Source organism: Nerophis ophidion, linkage group LG26 (genome assembly GCF_033978795.1).
Source record: "Nerophis ophidion isolate RoL-2023_Sa linkage group LG26, RoL_Noph_v1.0, whole genome shotgun sequence".
Lineage (NCBI taxonomy): Eukaryota > Metazoa > Chordata > Actinopteri > Syngnathiformes > Syngnathidae > Nerophis > Nerophis ophidion.
In genome coordinates this window covers 15,087,072-15,107,629 of record NC_084636.1, presented here as the reverse complement: position 1 = coordinate 15,107,629, position 20,558 = coordinate 15,087,072, and the positions used below count along the sequence as shown (strand labels likewise).

Below are 20,558 nucleotides of genomic sequence, written 5' to 3'. Positions count from 1 at the left end.
TGGTTCACTGATTATAGTTTACTTTCTGTATAATTATAGCTGTTTCAAAATTCACTATGTCTTGGAATTTTCAGTATTTTTGATTCAATGTTCTATATGAAACATGAAAAATACTTCTGTTGTGCTGTTTATTGTGGTAGACTTGGGAAGCTAATTTCTAATGTGAGTCTTGAGGTAAAAAGGCTAAAATTGGCAAAAGGGTCTGCTGTTTTTAGATAGAGCGTCAATGAAAAACATCAAAGTAACTAATTTTTTGTATGCGTGTCATTCTGATAGAGGACCTCATAGATAACCATGTATAACCTTATTATGGCTTCTTGAGTGACCTGTGAAAATGTACTCTGATTGTCTTATGGTGTTTCTCTTGTGGCGTTCACAGAAATGGATCTGTTATCAGTTTTAAGTGTCCATAAGTGATGCTTTTGCCGAGTCTGATGTCGTCTTCAGACACACAAAACGTGAATGACGAGTGAGCCAAGTCTTGTTCCATACGTCACCCAGTACTCCACTGTCATCCCCAGCCACAAACCATGACAAACAATTGCCTGTTTCACTCATTATTTCTAGTAAAAGCAACTACCTGATATCACGTCAGATTAAACCATACTCGCCAGCCTCTTTGTCCTCTTATAAATTACCGGTATTTACACTGCAAAACAAATCTACCTTCATGGAAAAAATAGTCACCTACCTACATACCATAATTTGGTCAAAAGTCCTTACAGGAATATACCACAACTCGACAGTAGATGTACCTATTTAATGTGAGACAAGCTGTTAAAAAGTAGTGAAACCAATTTGAACTCTGGAAGGCCAGCAGAGCAGGAAGAAAAACTCTTGATTGGCAAAGGTTGCCAGTTTCCTGGTATTAGTTCAACCTCAGCCATGACCTACTATATGCATGCAGTTTACAGGAAGTGACCAGACAACAATGGTGCTGATGAATACTTCATAAGGGTCAAATGGGTAGAGTGTAGAGGGTTGTTATTGCCGTAGTTCAGCAGTCTTAAAAATGTCATTCCTTCCTAGGCATACTTCCATCCGTCCATTTCTTACCGCCTGTTTCTATCGGGGTCGCTAATGTACCTAAATTGTTATCAATTGTTGGCTATTTAAAGTAGTTAATCCCTCTAATACAGTGGTTCTCAAATGGGGATATACGTACCCCTGGGGGTACTTGAAGGTATGCCAAGGGGTACGTGAGATTTTTAAAAATATTCTAAAAATAGCAACAATTCAAAAATCCTTTATAAATATATTTATTGAAAAATACTTTAACAAAATATGAATGTAAGTTTATAAACTGTGAAAAGAAATGCAACAATGCAATATTCAGTGTTGACAACTAGATTTTTTGTGGACATGTTCCATAAATATTGATGTTAAAGATTTCTTATTTTGTGAAGAAATGTTTAGAATTAAGTTAATGAATCCAGATGGATCTCTATTACAATCCCCAAGAGGGCAATTTAAGTTGATGATTACTTCTATGTGTGTAAATCTTTATTTATAATTGAATAACTTGTTTATTTTTCAACAAGTTTTTAGTTATTTTTATATCTTGTTTTTCCAAATAGTTCAAGAAAGACCACTACAAATGAGCAATATTTTGCACTGTTAAACAATTTGATAAATCCGAAACTGATGACATAGTGCTGTATTTTACTTCTTTATCTCTTTTTTTCAAGCAAAAATCCTTTGCTCTGATTTGGGGGTACTTGAATAAAAAAGATGTTCAAAGGGGGTACATCATTGAAAAAAGGTTGAGAACCACTGCTCTAATAGTCAGTACACAAAATTCAGCACACCAGCACAAAAGTAATTTTTTTAAGCCAAAAATGGTTTGCATAGTTTTCCAATAGTGGTACAAATAAATATCTGTCGTTATCACAATCAGAAGTAAAACTTGCTGTTTCCACCAAATAAGATGACTGGAGTCTGGCGCAAAATATTGTGTATGAATAAGTGCTGTTCGCAACATGCTCATACACAGAAGAGATCTTTGAGAATTATAGGTTTTAAAAATAGATGCTATGGTGGTGGTTATATTCCTGTTCAACCTGATGAGTGGAATCATAGGCAAGCCGTCTATTCGTGACAAACAGCAGGTTTAGTTTTAAATAGAATGCTGACTAAAAAAGAAAACCTTTTAACATTTCAAGGATGTTGATAGTGTGTTTTCGCCAAGAACCAGATCATCACTTCAATGTTACTCTTTTGATTCAATAGGATAGCATCAAGCACCAAACATGGCAGGATGACTCGCTCTTATTAGATCTACTGTATGTAGTAGTTAAACACAGCTTTAGTTTGAATGTCTTAGACCCTGATCCTTATTTTCTTACTGGAATGTCTGTCTAAAATGACACAATAACCAAAACTGCATGTGTTGTTACCTACAATATGTGGACTGGCATTTTGTTGTTTCCTCACATTTCACAAAAGCTTGTGTTGAATGCATGTGACATATTTTATCACATTTGACATGCTCCTATGACTGCCAGCTCATTGTCATGGCATTTATGAATGACTTCCTCTTTGAAAAATTGCACGTCCAATTTTGCTTCTTTTTAAGAAAATATTTTGGGTCCCTTAGTTTGTGTGCACATGTCTTGTTTTGTGGCTGATTTTTGTCCTGTATGTGTTGGCCCTGCGATGAGCTGGCGACTTGTCCAGGGTGTACCTCGCCTTCCGCCCAAAGCAGCTGAGATAGGCTCCAGCACCCCCGCGGTAGAAAATTGATGGATAGAAAATGCATTTGTAATATTTGTGATCTACATTAGATTTTCCTTAGTTTTTTACCATTTGATTGCTGCTTTTTGGGGAAGTCGGGCTCGACTTGCAAAAAGCTAGTCTCTTTGGACAAGTTATCTCTAAATAGCCTAATATCAGAAAGTTTTTATGGGGTGACGATCACATTTGCCCCATCTGTTACTACGGGGCAAGAAAGCAATATTGCGGAATTAGTTGTTTATTACTTTTGTCGTTATGATACATGAAATGTACCGTATTTTCCAGACTATAAGTCGCAGTTTTTCTCACAGTTTGGGCGGGGGTGCGACTTATACTCAGGAGCGACTTATGTGTGAAATTATTAACACATTACCTTAAAATATCAAATAATATTATTTGGCTCATTCACGTACGAGACTAGACGTATAAGATTTAATCGGATTTAGCAATTAGGACTGACAGATTGTTTGGTAAACATGTAGCATGTTCTATTTGTTATAGTTATTTGAATGACTCTTACCATAATGTGTTACGTTAACATACCAGGCATCTGGGACGGCGTGGCACAGTGGAGGAGTGGCCGCTCGCAACCTGAGGGTCCCTGGTTCAATCCCCACCTAGTACCAACCTTGTCACGTCCGTTGTGTCCTGAGCAAGACACTTCACCCTTGCTCCTGATGGGTGCTGGTTAGCGCCTTACATGGCAGCTCCCTCCATCAGTGTGTGAATGTGTGTGTGAATGGGTAAATGTGGAAGTAGTGTCAAAGCGCTTTGAGTACCTTGAAGGTAGAAAAGCCCTATACAAGTACAACCCATTTATCATTTATTTATTTATCTTCTCAGTTGGTTATTTATGCGTCATATAACGTACACTTATTCAGCCTGTTGTTCACTATTCTTTTTTTATTTTAAATTGCCTTTCAAATGTCTATTTTTGGTGTTGGGTTTTATCACATAAATTTCCCCCAAAAATGCAACTTATACTCCAGTAAGACTTATATATGTTTTTTTCCTTCTTTATTATGCATTTTCGACAGGTGTGACTTATACTCCAGAGCGACTTACAGTATACTCTGAAAAATATGGTACTACTGGACTGCAACCTGCAGTCTAAACTTACTTAACTAGTTCGCGTGACACCCACCAAATCCCTGCAGACCTCTGCCATGGCAACACACTTTTCGCAAATTTGCTTCTTAATCAGACCTCTGTGAATAGTAATTAATGATCAATCAATCAAAGTTTACTTCAATCACTCAATAAAGGTTTATTTATTTAGCCCTAAATCACAAGTGTTTTAAAGGGCTGCACAAGCCACAAAAACATCCTCGATTCAGAGCCCACATAAGGGCAAGGAAAAACTCACAAGCCAGTGGGATGTCAATGTGAATGACTATGACAAAACCTTGGAGAGGACCGCAGATGTGGGGAATTGATATGATGGGGATCTTAAGATCATTTTCTTGGTGCTGCAAGAGATTTGACGCGTCATAATTTGTATGTCCACCTCGGACACTGGCACTCCGGGAAAAAAAATTATGTGAGTTATTTAATTTTGTACGAGAAGTGCTGTGTGGGCAAGAAATTTCCAGCTTGGTGCTGGTTAGTTCTAGCTTGACTGACTCGTCACCCAGGCTAACAGACACGGTAATTGCCTGTGTTGGAGCTTTCTCTAGTGTCATTAGTCAAGTGTGACTTAAAAGGTAATTTATATTTTTGTAAGCGAGATGGCGCCTTTCCGGTCAGGGTGAAGGCTTGGTTTGCTCCAGAAAGAGGGCCAGTTATCAATAAACATTAGTCCTGGTTCTCTACAAAAACTAGCCAGCTACTTGTTAAGCGAAACTAATCTGCTAATACCTCTCATCATTGTCTGTCGCATGGGGGCCAGAGACAAGCACTCGATGCCTGGACATCTTTCTAGTGAGATTACAAGTCCCAGCTATGTTCCGCTTTGCAATCTCTGATTGTCTTATCCTAATGTCATTGTTCACGTAGAGTGTGGTGCGATTAGCCTTTTGTATGTGTTTACTAGGTCTGTTGCGAGTCAGCTCCCTAAAACTAGCTTCAATTTCAGGTGCTCCGGCCTCTGGAATACACTTAATTACGGCTGGTTTACTAAGCTGTATTTTGCGGGTGATGGAGTCCCCCTATGACTAAGGTATGGTGTCCGGTAGACTGGAGTGTAGGACAAGCTAAAGGGCTAATTCTATTACGCGTCTCACCCGATTCACTGTGGCTTGTAGGCCGATTAGGACTGCTATGAGCTGGGCTTGGCAGCTCGCTACAGCTAACACTAGCAAACTTGTCTGAGATTTCTGATGTCATGAAATTACTCTGCTCTGGCAGACATGGTCTTCTAGTAGGGCCAACCTATACATGAGAACGGTGCACGAAGAGCAAGGAGCCATAATCACGTTGTTTCTTTCACGGAGTTGAGTTCTTTCTGGAACCTACACATGGAGGCCATTGGTCCAGGAATATATGTTGTTTCACTTACCAGAGTACTAGGCCAGGGTTATATCATAACCCTTTACTCCTGCTTACACTGCATTTTCACTGATACCATTAAGTATTTGGTCTTTTATGGTCAACCAGATCTAAGGTAACCATGAAGGCACAAAAGTCAGAGCTAAACGAAGAGGGTTTTAGAAGACTAGGAAGGTAAAAGACAAAAGACGTTTAGTGAAATGGTGACATCAGTTGTGTTTCTCAAGCCTGGAAAAGCAGCCAAGCTGGCAGTGTGTAGGCGGGGGAAGCCCTGAGCACTGAATGTTTTGTTTATGCTCTGTGTGGCCAACAACTCGATACCAGACAGAGTACTTGCCTGAATTTTTTTTTTTTAGTTTTAATTGCCATCTTTTTTTGATGACCTTTTTTTACTTGTTCGGTGTCAATAGCGCAACTATGATCAGGCAGACCACCTTTGAAGGTCGTGTTGAGCCACAGCACCTCTGTAAACTTTTAATGTCGGAGATGACAAGACCGGTTTTACCACATTGCTAGACAAGTATTTATCCCAGACGAGGATATCGAGTGTTGACACAAATCTACGGTAATTCAGTTTCTTTTTTGGTGTGAGAATATCCTACCTTCCCTGTGCTATCTTAAAAAAGCAACAATAGCTCATTGCAGGATCTTTTGTTTGATTTTTTGACTCCGAGTACTATTTTGCTGGAATTATGTGTAATAGAGGCATATGACTTTCTGTCTCCCCGTCTTCTTCCAACTGTGTGATTTTTTTTTTTTTTGTTCCTATCAAATCATTCTTTGTTTGATATTCATGTTACTCCCACTCTCAACTGTTGCTTAATAGTACGTCATGAAATAAAAAGGCACGTAAGTGTGTGTTACTATTGAAGTGTATTGTTTCAATCAGATTAGTCTTTTAAAAAGTCATTATTCATAATTACTTGTTACTTTACCAAAAAAGTAGTTGAGTTACAAACAAAATTACTCTTTAATAAAAATAAGTATAAATTACTAAGGAAAGTAATTAATGCTTCACTAAAAAAAAAACTTTAATTATTGCATATGTTTGTTTCTTTAAAAGACAGGATTTTAGCTCAGCTGTGCTTTTTAGCTCAGCGTCGGCAGTTTGCAGGTAGTCTGTTGAATCTTTCCACCGCGTTGTGTTACGTCTGGTTAAAAAAGAGATTGAATATGCTTCGATAGCCGTCATATGTTCTTGTCCACAAACAGGGTAGTGTAGGATGGCATGCTTTTCACTTCAATCATTGATGTGTTCATTATTCCTTCGTGGTAGTAGCAGGAGGAGGAAGAACAGTGTGTGTATGTGTGTGTAGTATATGTTGTTTGCTGTGTAATTTTGCCTCCTTATATTTGATAACTAGTTCATCTTTGTCTGGTGCTAGTTGTCGCTTCATTAGTAAAAAGATATTTCCTGCGTTGAATTTCCTGTATTTTCTGACGCTGTCTTGTTGACATACAAATACATTAATGGCCTGGGGGATGGGGGGGGGTTAGGTCTTTCTGCCCGCGTTTGGTGTGATCCCTCTCTGGCTTGGGGGAATGCTGTTCTCTCCCTTGTCTTCTGCTGGGCACATCTGTCTATGGTCGGCCTTGGCCCTGCCGGCACACACAGTACTCCTGGCTCTGGGGCTCCTGTCCCTGGCTGACCTGGCTGCGTGGGGCCGGTGGTCCCTTGTTCCCTGGGTACCTCACCTGTTGTTCTGGGTTGGGCTCTCTGGGTGGCTGGGGCCGTACTTTGGCTCCTGTACACGTCGGGAGACAAATATACTGTACATTCAAATTCACATACTGTCACACCTATGGATAATATTTTGTTTTTGTCATGTTTGGTTATTTTTTGGATACTTGTTTCCTGCTTTGGCACTTCCTGGTTTTCTTTATCTCCATAGCAACTCATTAATTTTCACCAGGCCCTCATGTCACGCCTCTGTCCTCAGCCCTCACACCTGTTTGTTAATTGTTATGGCCTATTATTTAAGCCAGAGTTACCAGTTAGTCGGCCTGGCAACTTCCTACCTACATAGCCCGCATATCCCTCATCTACCTTCATGCCATGCTACTCTGTTTACCATGCTGTCCATGCCACGTAAGTTTTTGTTGTTTATGCCACAGTGCAAGTTTTTGTTTCATGTCTATAGTTGTGCGGCCTTTGTGCTAGTCTTTTGTTTTTTCATTAGCCAAGTTTGTTTTCGCCCTTGTGCGCGCCCTTTGTTTGCCTTTTGTTGTAGTTTGTTTGTTTAGTAATAAATCAACATGTACTCACATTCACGTCTGGCTCGTCCCAATTATGCTCTGCCTCAAGTCCATGATTGACACATACATACTCACATACACAGAACTATTGATACATATATACAAACATCCGTATATTCATTCATTAACACATACATGCACGCACACATTGGAACGTACCCACATTCTTCGGTACCTACGCTCCCACTTACATACACAAATACAGTACATGCATACACAAGTACATTCACTATACAAACATACATGTGCACATACTGTACATATACAATCACATATGCATTCATACATTTATGCATAAAATTACTACTAATCAAACATATATTACCATTGTTTTCCTTTACTGGGTAAAACACGGCACACTGACAAAGCTTAACCTATTTGTACTATAACAATCTACAAGGTTAATACAGTTTGCTTCTCTTTCTTCCCCTCCATTTATCTGCTTACTTTTGTAATTCAGGTTATCATTACATATATGTATTTTTGCATATAGAACAATTGTATTGATTATAATAGAGGTAATTATTTGTATAATTCATTATCAAGAGTGCTATTTGTATTGGTATTTTTATTGCAATAATGTTTATTGTCATTTCTGTGTTATTAATATTTACCTCACTAACTGCTTTTTTGCTATAACTTTTACAACCATATTTGTACATATCCTATTTGCTAAAGCTGTTCTGGTGTTGTTGTGGTTGTTAATGTTGTTTTCTCTCAGTCTTACTTACATCTTGTGCCTTCAATTTCCCCGTCTTCCTTTTTTTCTCTCTCTCCTGCTCTAGTTCATATGTGGTAAACATGAATATACATACAGTTAATTAAGTCAAATACAAGTATGGCAAAAGGAAAAGTATCCCACACTATATTTTGTAAAATATATCTGTATAGCAAATATGGGCATCCACATCAACTATATCAGATGCCTGAGTAGCTGGAAAGGACAAAAAAAACTAACTTATCAGTAACAGCTTTGTAGCGTACATAAAAATAATTATATTACACATTACTATTAAAAGTAACAGCTTTATTAAAGCGTTATTACGAACACTGTTATCAGTGATGCACAATAGTCTTCAGTAATGTCTGTATATTACTTTTGTTTTGCTCCCTATATGTTGTAATTAGAGACGTCGGCAGTCCGATCTTATCAGGCGATAAATGTTTTAAAATGTAATATGGGAAGTTATTGGTATCGGTTTCAAAATGATCTATCGGTTTCAAAAAGTACAATTTATGACTTTTTGAAATGCCGCTGTGTACAAGGACCTAGGGAGAAGTACAGAGCGCCAATAAACCTTAAAGGCACTGCCTTTGCGTGCAAACTCAGTCACATAATATCTACGGCTTTTCACACACACAACTGAATGCAAGACATACTTGATCAACAGCCATACAGGTCACACTGAGGGTGGCCGTATAAACAACTTAAACATATGCGCCACACTGTGAATCCACACCAAACAAGACTGACAAAGACATTTTAGGAGAACATCCACACCGTAACACAACATAAACACAACAGAACAAATACCCAGAAGCCCTTGCAGCACTAACTCTTCCGGGGCGCTACAATATACACCCCCCGGTACCCCTTCCCCCTCCCCCTACCTCAACCCGACCCCCCAATCCATGCCCACCTCAACCTCCTCATGCTCTCTCAGGGAGAGCATGTCCCAAATTCCAAGCTGCTGTTTTGAGGCATGTAAAAAAAAAAATAATGCACTTTGTGACTTCAATGATAAATACGGCAGTGCCATGTTGGCAGTTTTTTTTTTACATAAATTGAGTTGACTTATTTTGTAAAACCTTATTACATTGTTTAATTAATCCAGCGGGGCATCACAACAAAATTAGGCATAATAGTGTGTTAATTCCATGACTGTATATATCGGTTGATATCGGTATCAGTAATTAGGAGTTGGACAATATCGGGATATCGGCAAAAAAGCCATTATCAGACATATATATAATTGTAATCAAAATGCTTCGGAGGGACATACTAGTATACTTGTAATACAAATACACTCAAAGTGTTATCATTTTCAGATAAATAGTCAATTTAGTCTGTCAGCTTGTACACTTTGCAAAACACACAGACGTACAGCTCCTAGAATTTCTTGTTTGGGGTTGTTGGAGCTTATCATAAGATAAGCAGTGACATTATTGATTTTATGCAACAGGCGCCTTCTCTTCACAGCTCCCAAATTGAACCGCTAATACATCATAAGTCACACATTTCTTAATTCATTATGTGCGGCTTATTTATTTGGCACATTTATTTTTCCATTAAAGTTACTCTGCTGGTTTCCTCTGTATTGGACGGATTGGTTGCAGTCATTTTCTTTGAAATGTTTGCCTCTTGTCATTCATCCCATAGCATACTGACACCTTTTCTCTTAGATTTGTTTTACAGCTATGATTTACAGTCTCTATGTGGTACACAGCTTGTCACATTATGTCCATTTAATTAGAAGATTGTTTAAATTCTCTAAGAGAAAAGAGGACATGTGTTTGCATTGAGAAACAAAGGTAGAAGTAGAACATGTGAAACACTACTTCGTCGAAAATCACAAGACAAATGAGAGAAAAGAGAAGCCGATTGTTCACATGTCTTTCTGGGGTGATATGCATCAACAAGTTCTTTTTTTTTTTTGAGTAATTACTTGGGTATTTATCGGTTGCACCAACACAAAAAAAAAACATTTACGAGAAGCCATTTTGCAAGAAATGGTTGCAGAAACTTTGTTTGATTTCACAAGAAAGAGAGTGTTTGTGAGGCCGGATTAGCAAGGATGTGTGACTTTGCTTGCAGCAGGAGCCAGATTATCATCAGAGCGGTTGGAATCCAAGCCTTATCTCTGCATGGCAGGGCTGCCGCAGTCTTAGGAATAGTAGATGAAGCAGCCCCGGGTACAGGTCTCTGCCACTAGACAAACCGCCTCTGTTCCTCTCTGCTTAGCAACTCCATTAGCATGGTGCTGAGGTCAGCTGTGTCTGGTTAACGCAAACCCTCCTGCACTTTTAGGAAAGGCAAAACATAAATAATAATTTTCTTCTCTCGAACCGCAGCAAATTACATTATTGAAGTTTTAAATTCAGATTTTTTTTTTAAATGCACATTTTATACAAAGGCAAGTGAATTTATTTCACAATGCCAATTCACAACAAATAGTTCCACCAAGATTTTTGGAGAGAAATATGCCTAACCAAAAATTTAAAAGTTCAAACTGTAATCATGCGTAAGGATGTATATTCTTAGGATTTTATCAATAAGATGTCCTTATCTATAGTCCTTATCAATACCAGTATGTATCTGTATTCTTATCAGTACTATATACAATTGGTGTAAATAAAGATCTTTAAAAATGTTTGTTTACATTTGTTATTGGCACAAGAGGTTAACATGATTTAAAACCTAACAGCAGAGAAATATTTAATCAATACATGCTTTTTAAGTCTTTAACAAGTCAAATATGTTACAATGCAGTTATATCATCAGCCACACAGATCCATCACTGTTTCTATTCATTACAATTCCACTCAGCTGGCAATAATATTTATGTAGGCGGAACACATAACACGGTGGATGCTATCTTGTTTCTGTGTAACTTCATGGATTATTTTATTACTTAAATTGTTCACTTTTTGTAGAGTGAATTAATATTGACCAGTGGATTACTGGCTTGCTCGACACCGGACTTTGAGAAGCAAATATTGTTGTGTTACAAACTTTTGTGTGGTATTGTGTTCTTATTTGTGATTACTTCAAGCTGATTATCTCATCCTAGGGCTGGGCGATATGGCAAAAAATAAAAATTAAAAAATCATCCGATCTTCATTAATATCACAATTTTTTTACATTTTTTTCAACCTGCCAGTGTTATAGTATCTGTACTAAAACCAAATAAACTAGGGATTAGTTCAACCTTTTTATTAAAAAATAAAATAAATAAGTAACAAAAAGCACAATAACATGTAGCAATACATTTGAGTTTCCATGTTTCCAAGTAAAAGAAAGCACACACAAGGATGCGTCATATTTCAACACCGGTGGTCCAACTTTAGTATTAGAAGCTCTCAAGTTATTACCAACTTCCCAATGAAGATGTTTAATCGGTGGTTGCATCCACAACTGGCTGCAGTTGTAGCAAGTATAGGTGAGAATTTTTGGGCACGTCACGATTCGATTACGATTCAGGAGTTACAATTCAATTGAAAATGGATCGATGCATCTTTTTTTCATGTATATTGATGCAGTTTTACATTTCTTTTCGTTTCACTAAGTAAGTGTTTATCACTTCCAACTTAAAAATAATAATTTTGAAAAAAGAAACAATAAAATCAATTCCCACATTTACTAAATTACCGTATTTTCCGGAATATAAGGCACACTTCAAATCCTTTTTTTTCCTCAAAACTTGATAGTGCGCCTAATGTAAGGAATAGGTTTGGTTGCTCTTACCCACCTCGAAGGAATTTTATTTGGTTCATTGTGTAAGGATAAATAGGACCATGGCAGTCATGTGATAAGTGTAGAATGCACCATTTCATATTCTCAACATATGAGTATTATTACGGTGTGTGTATAAGGTAAGACATATTATCTGCCGTTTTGTTTCACAATATTATGCAAAAGCAACTTTTCTTACCTTACCTTCTAGTACCTGCTGATCTGTATTTGGGATATGCATAAATTCTGAGAAATTGTGCGCATCCACCGTTGTCCATATGCTTCTTCTTTTTCTCTATCTTTTTGTTATGGGACTTGGACCGGCCCAGTTAGGAACAGGTACCTGAAAGTACCATCCATCCATCCATCGATTTTTTACCACTTGTCCAATACATCCCTAATCATATGTGATGTTGAACTTTTGCTTAGTTTTTTCTTGATACCACCACAGACATTACCACTGATGACAAAGATGAGCCATCTAATGATAACCACAGATGTGGAAGTCAAACTTGACATGCGGCATAGGGAAGGGAATGTATTTAGACATCAATTACATGTACAAATTTGTTTTACCGAGCTGTGAGTAGTTATCGCGACAGTGATTTTAGGAGCAGGAAGCAAATTCAGTACTTTTGTAGGTACCGACTAAATTCCGTTGGTACTACCAGGTAACAATTAAAAAATATATATAACAGTACCGTTGTTAGTGACCTTTATTGACTTAATCACTTAGTATTCAGAACGGACTCAGCCGGACTGCCTTTAGGTATTGTTACAATTTTTATGCCAACCCATCAAAAAGAGGGCATTTGACTTTTCAAGAAGTGCTAGCTTGATGGTAATTTACATTGAATATGCAAAATATACTAAATGTGTATATGTATGTATGTATATCTATTTGTATGTACATGTATGTTTATATATGTATATGTACCTATATACACTGTATGTGTATATATGTATGTGTATATGTATATATATATATACATATATATATATAGGGGTGTATATATATTTATATATGTATGTATGTATATATATATGTGTATGTATGTATATATATGTGTATATATATATATGTATGTATGTATATATATGTATGTATATATATGTGTGTATATATATGTATGTGTGTATATATATAAATGTGTGTATATGTATGTATATGTGTATATGTATGTCTACATGTATATGTATATATACATGTATATGTATTTATGTGTGTATATGTATGTACATATGTATGTGTGTGCATATTTATACATGTGTATGTATATATAAATGCATGTATATGTATATATAAATACATGCATATGTGTGTATGTATATGTATATATACATATATATATATATATATAGTACTTATATATATATATATATATATATAGTATGGATATGTCTATTTGTGTGTATATATATGTATGTACTGTATATGTATATGTGTATATATATTTATCTTTGATTAAAAAAAAACCCTCACCCGATAAACACCTTGCACCGCCCCTTGCTTGAGGTGAACAAATGGCATTGTTGAATTGAGGAAATGCTGTATACTGTTTTCCTCGATAAAATGCCTCCGTCTTGTGTGCTTATCTGTGTGCTTCCACCATGCTGCCTCAGCAGATTTAGGCCTCTGGCGACAGGGTGTCAATTTTCTTTCCTTGTTTACTCATCTGTCGCTGCCACACCAGTTTAAGAGAGGGGAGATGAGAGGTGAGACGCCAAGCTGAATGGGATAATGGACACTCATAACTGAGTTTGATAGCAAATGTATGCACAGTGACGCCTCCAAAACATCACAAAAGTTAGAAAAAAATGTAATATAATAAGACATACAAAAATTCTGGTAGAAAAGAGAGTCAAATATTGTTGTCGACACACACATTACAGCAAGACGCACGCCACACTTCAATGGGGGATCTGCAATCTGACAACTCCTCTCTCTTGTTCTGGCTCGAAGGCAAACACCACTGCCATCTATTGCCCAACCCCTGAATCACAGCTACAAGATCATACACAAAAAAATGAATCAAAATTAAAAATATGTATAGATGGAGGAAATCTATACTGCCGTAGGTTTCGAAAATCCTTAAGTCACAAGCGAAAATTTGCAAGAAATGGTTATTTTGGTTATGGTTTTGGCTATGTTGAAGTCAGTTAACAAGTCTGACGGGCATCGAGATATACAGCTTCAAATATGATGGTTTTATGACTGTTTGAGCCTGGAATGAATTAAGTCACTGTGGGTCAAAATATAGTGGAATTAATAAGGGGGTCCTTTGGGGCGAAGTGGTTGTGTTTTTTTTTTCAAAAGTAAGGCCGTTCACCCTCTGTCACCCTTAAGTTTTAGCAGCTCTGATTAGCCCAGACTATTGGAGAGCTTTTTTTTCTTCATGCCTGATCTTGCCCCTTAGAAGTGCATGTACTCACACATTTGTGTAGTGTGTGTGGGTGTGCTCTTTTTGAGAAACTCCACACGTCCGTTCTCTAACATCACAGCATATAAATAGACCGGTGTGTCTCCATAAACACACGGGGCAGGGTATAGCATGTGTTTGTCTGTTTACTCCATTCTCGTACCATATAGTCATGTCCTTATGGAGATCCCTCACGTCTCGTCTTTTCATGCGTGTGAAACCTTTTCCCGAGGAGCGGTGAGTGACGGTAGCAGTCGGCTCATCTTCTGTTACAGTGATTAGTCAAGCATATTGTTTAAAATGAGTCAGAATTGAACCTGAAGGCTTTTATCACCAGTTCTTCCTGGTTTGGGTAGGTCACCTTCATTATCTCGACTATGCTTGAATTCAATGTAGGCCACCGCTTAACTGCTATCACATAATTTAACTGCTGTGACACACACATAAAACCATATCTATTCTCTTGTCAGGTCCTGGTTTGCTTTCACTTTCACTTAATTTCTACCCGGCCACATCCATGTTTAGAAGTGTACCTGCAATGCTGGTTAAAGTGCATGGTATGTTAATGGTATCGATCAGGAGTCACCAACTTTTTTGAAACCAAGAGCTACTTCTTGGGTTCTGATTAATGCGAAGGGCTACCAGTTTGATACACACTTAAATAAATTGCCAGAAATAGCCAATTTGCTCAATTTACCTTTAATAAATAAATCTATATATATACAAAAAAATTGGTATTTCTGTCTGTCATTCCGTCGTACATTTTTTTTCCTTTTACGGAAGGTTTTTTGTAGAGAATAAATGATGAAAAAAACACTTAATTTAACTTTTTAAAAGAGGAGAAAACCCGGAAAAAAAATGAAAATTAAATTTTTAAACATATTTTATCTTCAATTTCGACTCTTTAAAATTCAACCGAAAAAAATTAAGAGAAAAACTAGCTAATTCCAATCTTTTTGAAAAAAAAAAAAAAAAATGTTTCTTATGGAACATCATTAGTAATTTTTCCTAATTAAGATTAATTTTACAATTTTGATGAAATGTTTTAAATAGGTTAAAATCCAATCTGCACTTTGTTATAATATATAACACATTGAACCATTTCTAACCAAGACAAATCATTATTTCTTCTAGATTTTCCAGAACAAAAATTTTAAATGAAATTCAAAAGATTTAAATTTGATTCTACAGATTTTTTAGATTTGGCGGGAATTTTTTATTTGAATTTTAATCATAATAAGTTTGAAGAAATATTTCACAAATATTCTTCGTCGAAAAAAACTAAGCTAAAATGAAGAATTAAATTACAATGTATTTATTATTCTTTACAATAAATAAAAAAAATACTTGAACATTGATTTTAATTGTCAGGAAAGAAGAGGAAGGAATTTAAAAGGTAAAAAAGGTAAATGTGTTTAAAAATCCTAAAATCATTTTCAAGGTTGTATTGTTTCTCTAAAATTGTCTTTCTGAAAGTTATAAGAAGCAAAGTAAAAAAATAAATGAATTTATTTAAACAAGTGAAGACCTAGTCTTTAAAATATTTTCTTGGATTTTCAAATTCTATTTTGAGTTTTCTCTCTTAGAATTAAAAATGTCAAGCAAAGCGAGACCAGCTTGCTAGTAAATAAATAACATTTAAAAAATAGAAGCAGCTCACTGGTAAGTGCTGCTATTTGAGCTATTTTTAGAACAGGCCAGCGGGCGACTCATCTGGTCCTTATGGGCTACCTGGTGCCCGCGGGCACCGCGTTGGTGACCCCTGGTATGGATGATATTGGAATAAAAGGGATACTGGAAGCCAGCCATGGTTGAAATGACACAGGCGCTCCCATTATGTTAACCCCTCAGCCTCGCACATATGTACGCGATTAGTCGGGCTCCTGGTTTTAAAGCCCCGAGTGAACACTTATTCTTTGTTTGGTTCCAGCAGTTTGTTATTTTTTGGTCCTACTAAGCAAATTACGATGCCACCAATCATTACAGTTCCATGTTTTACAGTATGGTTTGAAGAGGTTCTGGTTAGCATTTTTTTTAAATGGGATGTAATTAGGGATGTTACATTAAACCAGGGGTGCCCATTTCGTCGATCACGAGCTACCTGTCGATTGTAGAGGGTGTGTCAGTCGATCGTCAGCCAGGCATTAAAAAAATAGACCTAAAAATTAGTGATCATCAGTCTTCACTAAGACATCACTTTTGTCATTTGATTGAAATTCACGGCACCCAAAGATCTTCTGAGATAACACTGGTTGATCGAGGGGAAGGCGAGAAACACTTTTTATTTCAACAGACTCTCGCATCGTACCTGCCGTCACAACGCTAAAGAGCGACTGCTCAGTTCCTGCCTTCACAATAAAGGCGCTGCTTCATCCTGCCTGCGCTACCAAAATAAAAGTCTCAAAAAACTGGCGTGTACGGAGTTTGCCGCCATTGTATTTCTTGTAAAGTTTATAAAAACGAGTATGGACGCTAGACAAATAAGATGCCAAAAACCAACCACTCTCATGTGGTATCGGACAGAAAGGAGCACTTTTTTTCTCCTCCATTTGAAAATGTGGACGTTATCAGCACTATTGTCTGATTCCAATCAATGCAAGTCATCAGAATCAGGTAATACTCCAACTTATATTCTTGTCTTCATGAAAGAAAGGACTCTATACGTGTTAAACATGCTTGTATTATTATTAAACACCTTTCCTTTGTTAACAAAAACGTCTATATATGAATGAAGTCGATCCCCTCGACTTGGTCAAATGAAAAGTAGCTCGCATGCAGACAAAGTTTGGGCACCCATGCATTAAACGGGTCTTGTTATAATCTTTTGCCCGAATCATAGTTTATTTACGTTTTGATTCACTTGTTGTTTAAGTTCTGTTTCAACAGCATTGTTTGGTGTCTCCTTGGTTGCTATGGTTATTCATTTTCTTACCCTTTCTGTATTATTATTCATTTTGTTAACTGCTTCTTTGCTATCACTTTTACCATCATTTTTGTACATATCGTATGTGCTGGTGTTGTTCTATTGTTGTTATTGTTGTGTTTGCTGTTGTTGTTTTTGTCTCTCTGTCTAATCCCCCACTTGTCCTCACAATTTCCCCCTCTGTCTTCCTTTTTTTCTTTTTCTATCCCTTCCTGGTCCGACCCGCCTGCACCAAATGATAACATAAATACATTTAATAAAGTCAAGTTATAGGGCAACAAGATTATCCTACGGCCCTGTGATGAGGTGGCGACTTGTCCAGGGTATACGCCGCCTTCCGCCCGATTGTTGCTGAGATAGGCACCAGCGACCCCAAAGGGAATAAGCGAAAGAAAATGGATGGATGGATGGAAGAGTATCCTACACTTCTCTTTTGTAAATTAAATCTGAACAGCCGATATGGGCATTGTCATGCCAAATGTCTCCCCCCCACAAAAACCTTCCCCCCGGAACAAATTTGGCGTGACAGCCCCTCCAATGCCTGAAGGACCCCCATGAGGGTGGAAGGACCTTAACGCAGCCCACACAGTTGCCTGTTTTAAAAGCATTATAATTGGCTGATTGTCATTGGTGAAAAATAGGAAAAAATATTAGCCTTCCAGCATGCTAACCTTTCAAGCTATTTTTGCTTCGCTAATTTTGCAGATGTAACCCTTAAGAGTCATATAACTTGCTTAAAACAGCCCACACAGCTGCCTGTTTTAAAAGCATTATAATTGGCTGATTGTCTTTGGTAAAAAAATAACAGTGAGGAAAAAATATTAGCATTCCAGCATGCTAACCTTTCAACCTATTTTTGCTTCGCTAATTTTGCAGCTGTAACCCTTAAGAGTCATATAACTTGGTATTGTTACGCCCTCATTGGAGTCCTGCAGGCATTAGAGGGGCTGTCACGCCAAATTTCTTCCAGGGGGAAGAAATTTGGCCGGGGGGAAGAAATTTGGCGTGGCAGCATCTGCATCAACTATATGATTTGCCTAAGGGGCTAGACAGGACAAAAAATAAAATAAAAACATTTTGTTACCCTGCCTCTAATTAGTGTTCGGGACGTTCACTTGTCCCTGGCCACTAATCAGAGAGCGATTTAGTCCTGCTTTTTCGCCTCACTCAGTCTGTTGCTTTTGTTTGCTCTCATGCCAATGTTAAGTTTATTCCTTGTATTTCTCGCGCTTAGTACCGCCTTAGGTTTTCCTCTGTTGCTATCTCGTTAGCTTCCAGTGCTAAATGCACGCCGTTTCCTGTCGTTCCGTCTGCACCCTGGAAGAACAATTTGCGCATCACCATGCGACCACTACGTTGCAGTTCGAATGATAACTGGGGTAAAACTTCCGACAGTTAAGTTACCGATTTATTTTAAATGATCAAAACACCGTGATTGATAACTACACTTTTAATGGGCTGACTGGCACCAGCTCGCGAGCTGAAATGCTAACATGAAAATAAGAGACATTAACATCTTTCTCCATTAAGAAACGACCTAACACAGTCCAAACCTATATAAACACATTGCTGCCTGAGCAACTAAGCCAGGGGTTTCAAACCCATTTTAGCTCAGGGGTCGCATGGAGAAAAATCTGTGCACAAGCGGGCTGGATTATTAAAATCGTGGCATTAAAGCTAAAAGATAAAGACAACTTCAGATTGTTTTCCTTGTCTTACTTTGGCCAAAAATAGAACAAAAACATTCTGAAAATATTACAATAAAAATAGAGAAAAAATACCGGCAGCAGTAAAGTTTAGATCCATGAAGGAAATTGAATGAATGTTTATAACTGAATACATTTACATATGCATAAAAATGTATTTCCTTTTTTGTAATTCTTTTAAATGAATTAAATAAAGTTTATGACAACCTTTTTCCAAAACATAATATAGAATGTGATATATACCAGGATTATGCATACCCTTGGGACCCCAAAACTTTACGGTGGGAACCCATTTTTATGACTTGATGGGGTCCCTGCCACCCCATTTTAAAAATTCCTAGCGCCAACACTGATAGAGTATTGGTAGCATGCAAAACAGCAGCAGGTGGCTGTGGCCTGCGCGCCGGTTTTAATACTGATCAAATATCATCCTTAGATAATTAATTCGCGGGCGGGATCCGGCCCTCGGGCCTTGACTTTGACACATAGGAACTGAACTATTCAATTGTGCACATTGAACCTACAAGCTTTGCTTTCTTGTGATTGAAGATTAGGAGACAGAGTTGTTTTTACGGTGCGTTCAAAGACGACTGAATAGTCTAGGACGAAACATCTGCCGCTAGAAATAATAAAAGTAATCATAATAGATTTTGTTTCACACTTTTCAGTAAATACATGTTAAAGTGCTACAGTATAAACCAATGTTTAAAATGTTTAAAACTTTGCCATTCTAACAGATACAATACTAGGGTATACTGGGTAACACATGGCATAGGGTAAACTGGGTAACACATGGCATACTGACAAAGCTTAACCCATTGTTACTATAAAAATCTTCAAGATTAATATAGGTTGACTTTTTATTATTTTTTATTCATCTTTGTATTTATCATTATGTATACGTATTGTTGCATTTGAACAACTGTATTGTTGATAATAGAGGTAAACTATTGGTATTGTTCATGATCAATAGCGCTCTTTTCTATTGGTATTTGTATTGCTCCAGTTGTAGTGTAAAAATGCTCATTGTCATTTCTATATTATTATTTATTTCACTAACTGCTTCTTTGCTATCACTTTTACGATCATATTTGTACATATCGTATGTGCTGGTGTTGTTCTATTGTTGTTGTTGTTTTTATTTGTGTTTGCTGTTGTTGTTTTTGTCATTCTGTCTAATCCCCCTCTTGTCCCCACAATTTCCCCCTCTGTCTTCCTTTTTTCTCTTTCTATCCCCTCCTGCACTGGCCCGGCTGCACCAAATGATAATAAAAATACATTTAATAAAGTCAAATTCAAATAAGGCAACAAGAGAAGTATCCTACACTTCTCTTTTGTAAAGTAAATCTGAACAGCCGATATGGGCATTTACATCAACTATCTGATTTGCCTGAGAAGCTGGACAGGACAAAAAAAAAAAGATACAATACTTAGACTAAAACACTATAAGTTAGGCATTAGAAACACCACACTAAAATTTTTACTGCATGCCTTTGGTAAGTGCCGGACTGAGAAGAGGTTTTAAAATAGATTGCGCATGCTTACTTTTACCGCATGCCTTTGGTAAGCGCAGGAGTGAG

The 20,558-nt window shown here is 37.3% G+C and overlaps 1 protein-coding gene across 5 annotated transcripts in view; it reads left to right on the top strand.

Annotated features, from left to right (window-relative positions):
- sbno2b (strawberry notch homolog 2b) overlaps positions 1-20,558 on the top strand; it is a 202,296-nt gene that overhangs the window by 114,030 nt on the left and 67,708 nt on the right. The window contains exon 1 of one of the 5 annotated variants that reach the window (XM_061888716.1): positions 14,467-14,586. The exons of the other annotated variants lie outside the window; for them this stretch is intronic. Within the exon in view, the coding sequence (XP_061744700.1) occupies positions 14,482-14,586 (105 nt within the window). The 5' untranslated portion in view covers positions 14,467-14,481. Of the gene's footprint in view, positions 1-14,466; positions 14,587-20,558 lie in introns of those variants that run through there. 5 annotated transcript variants of the gene reach the window in all.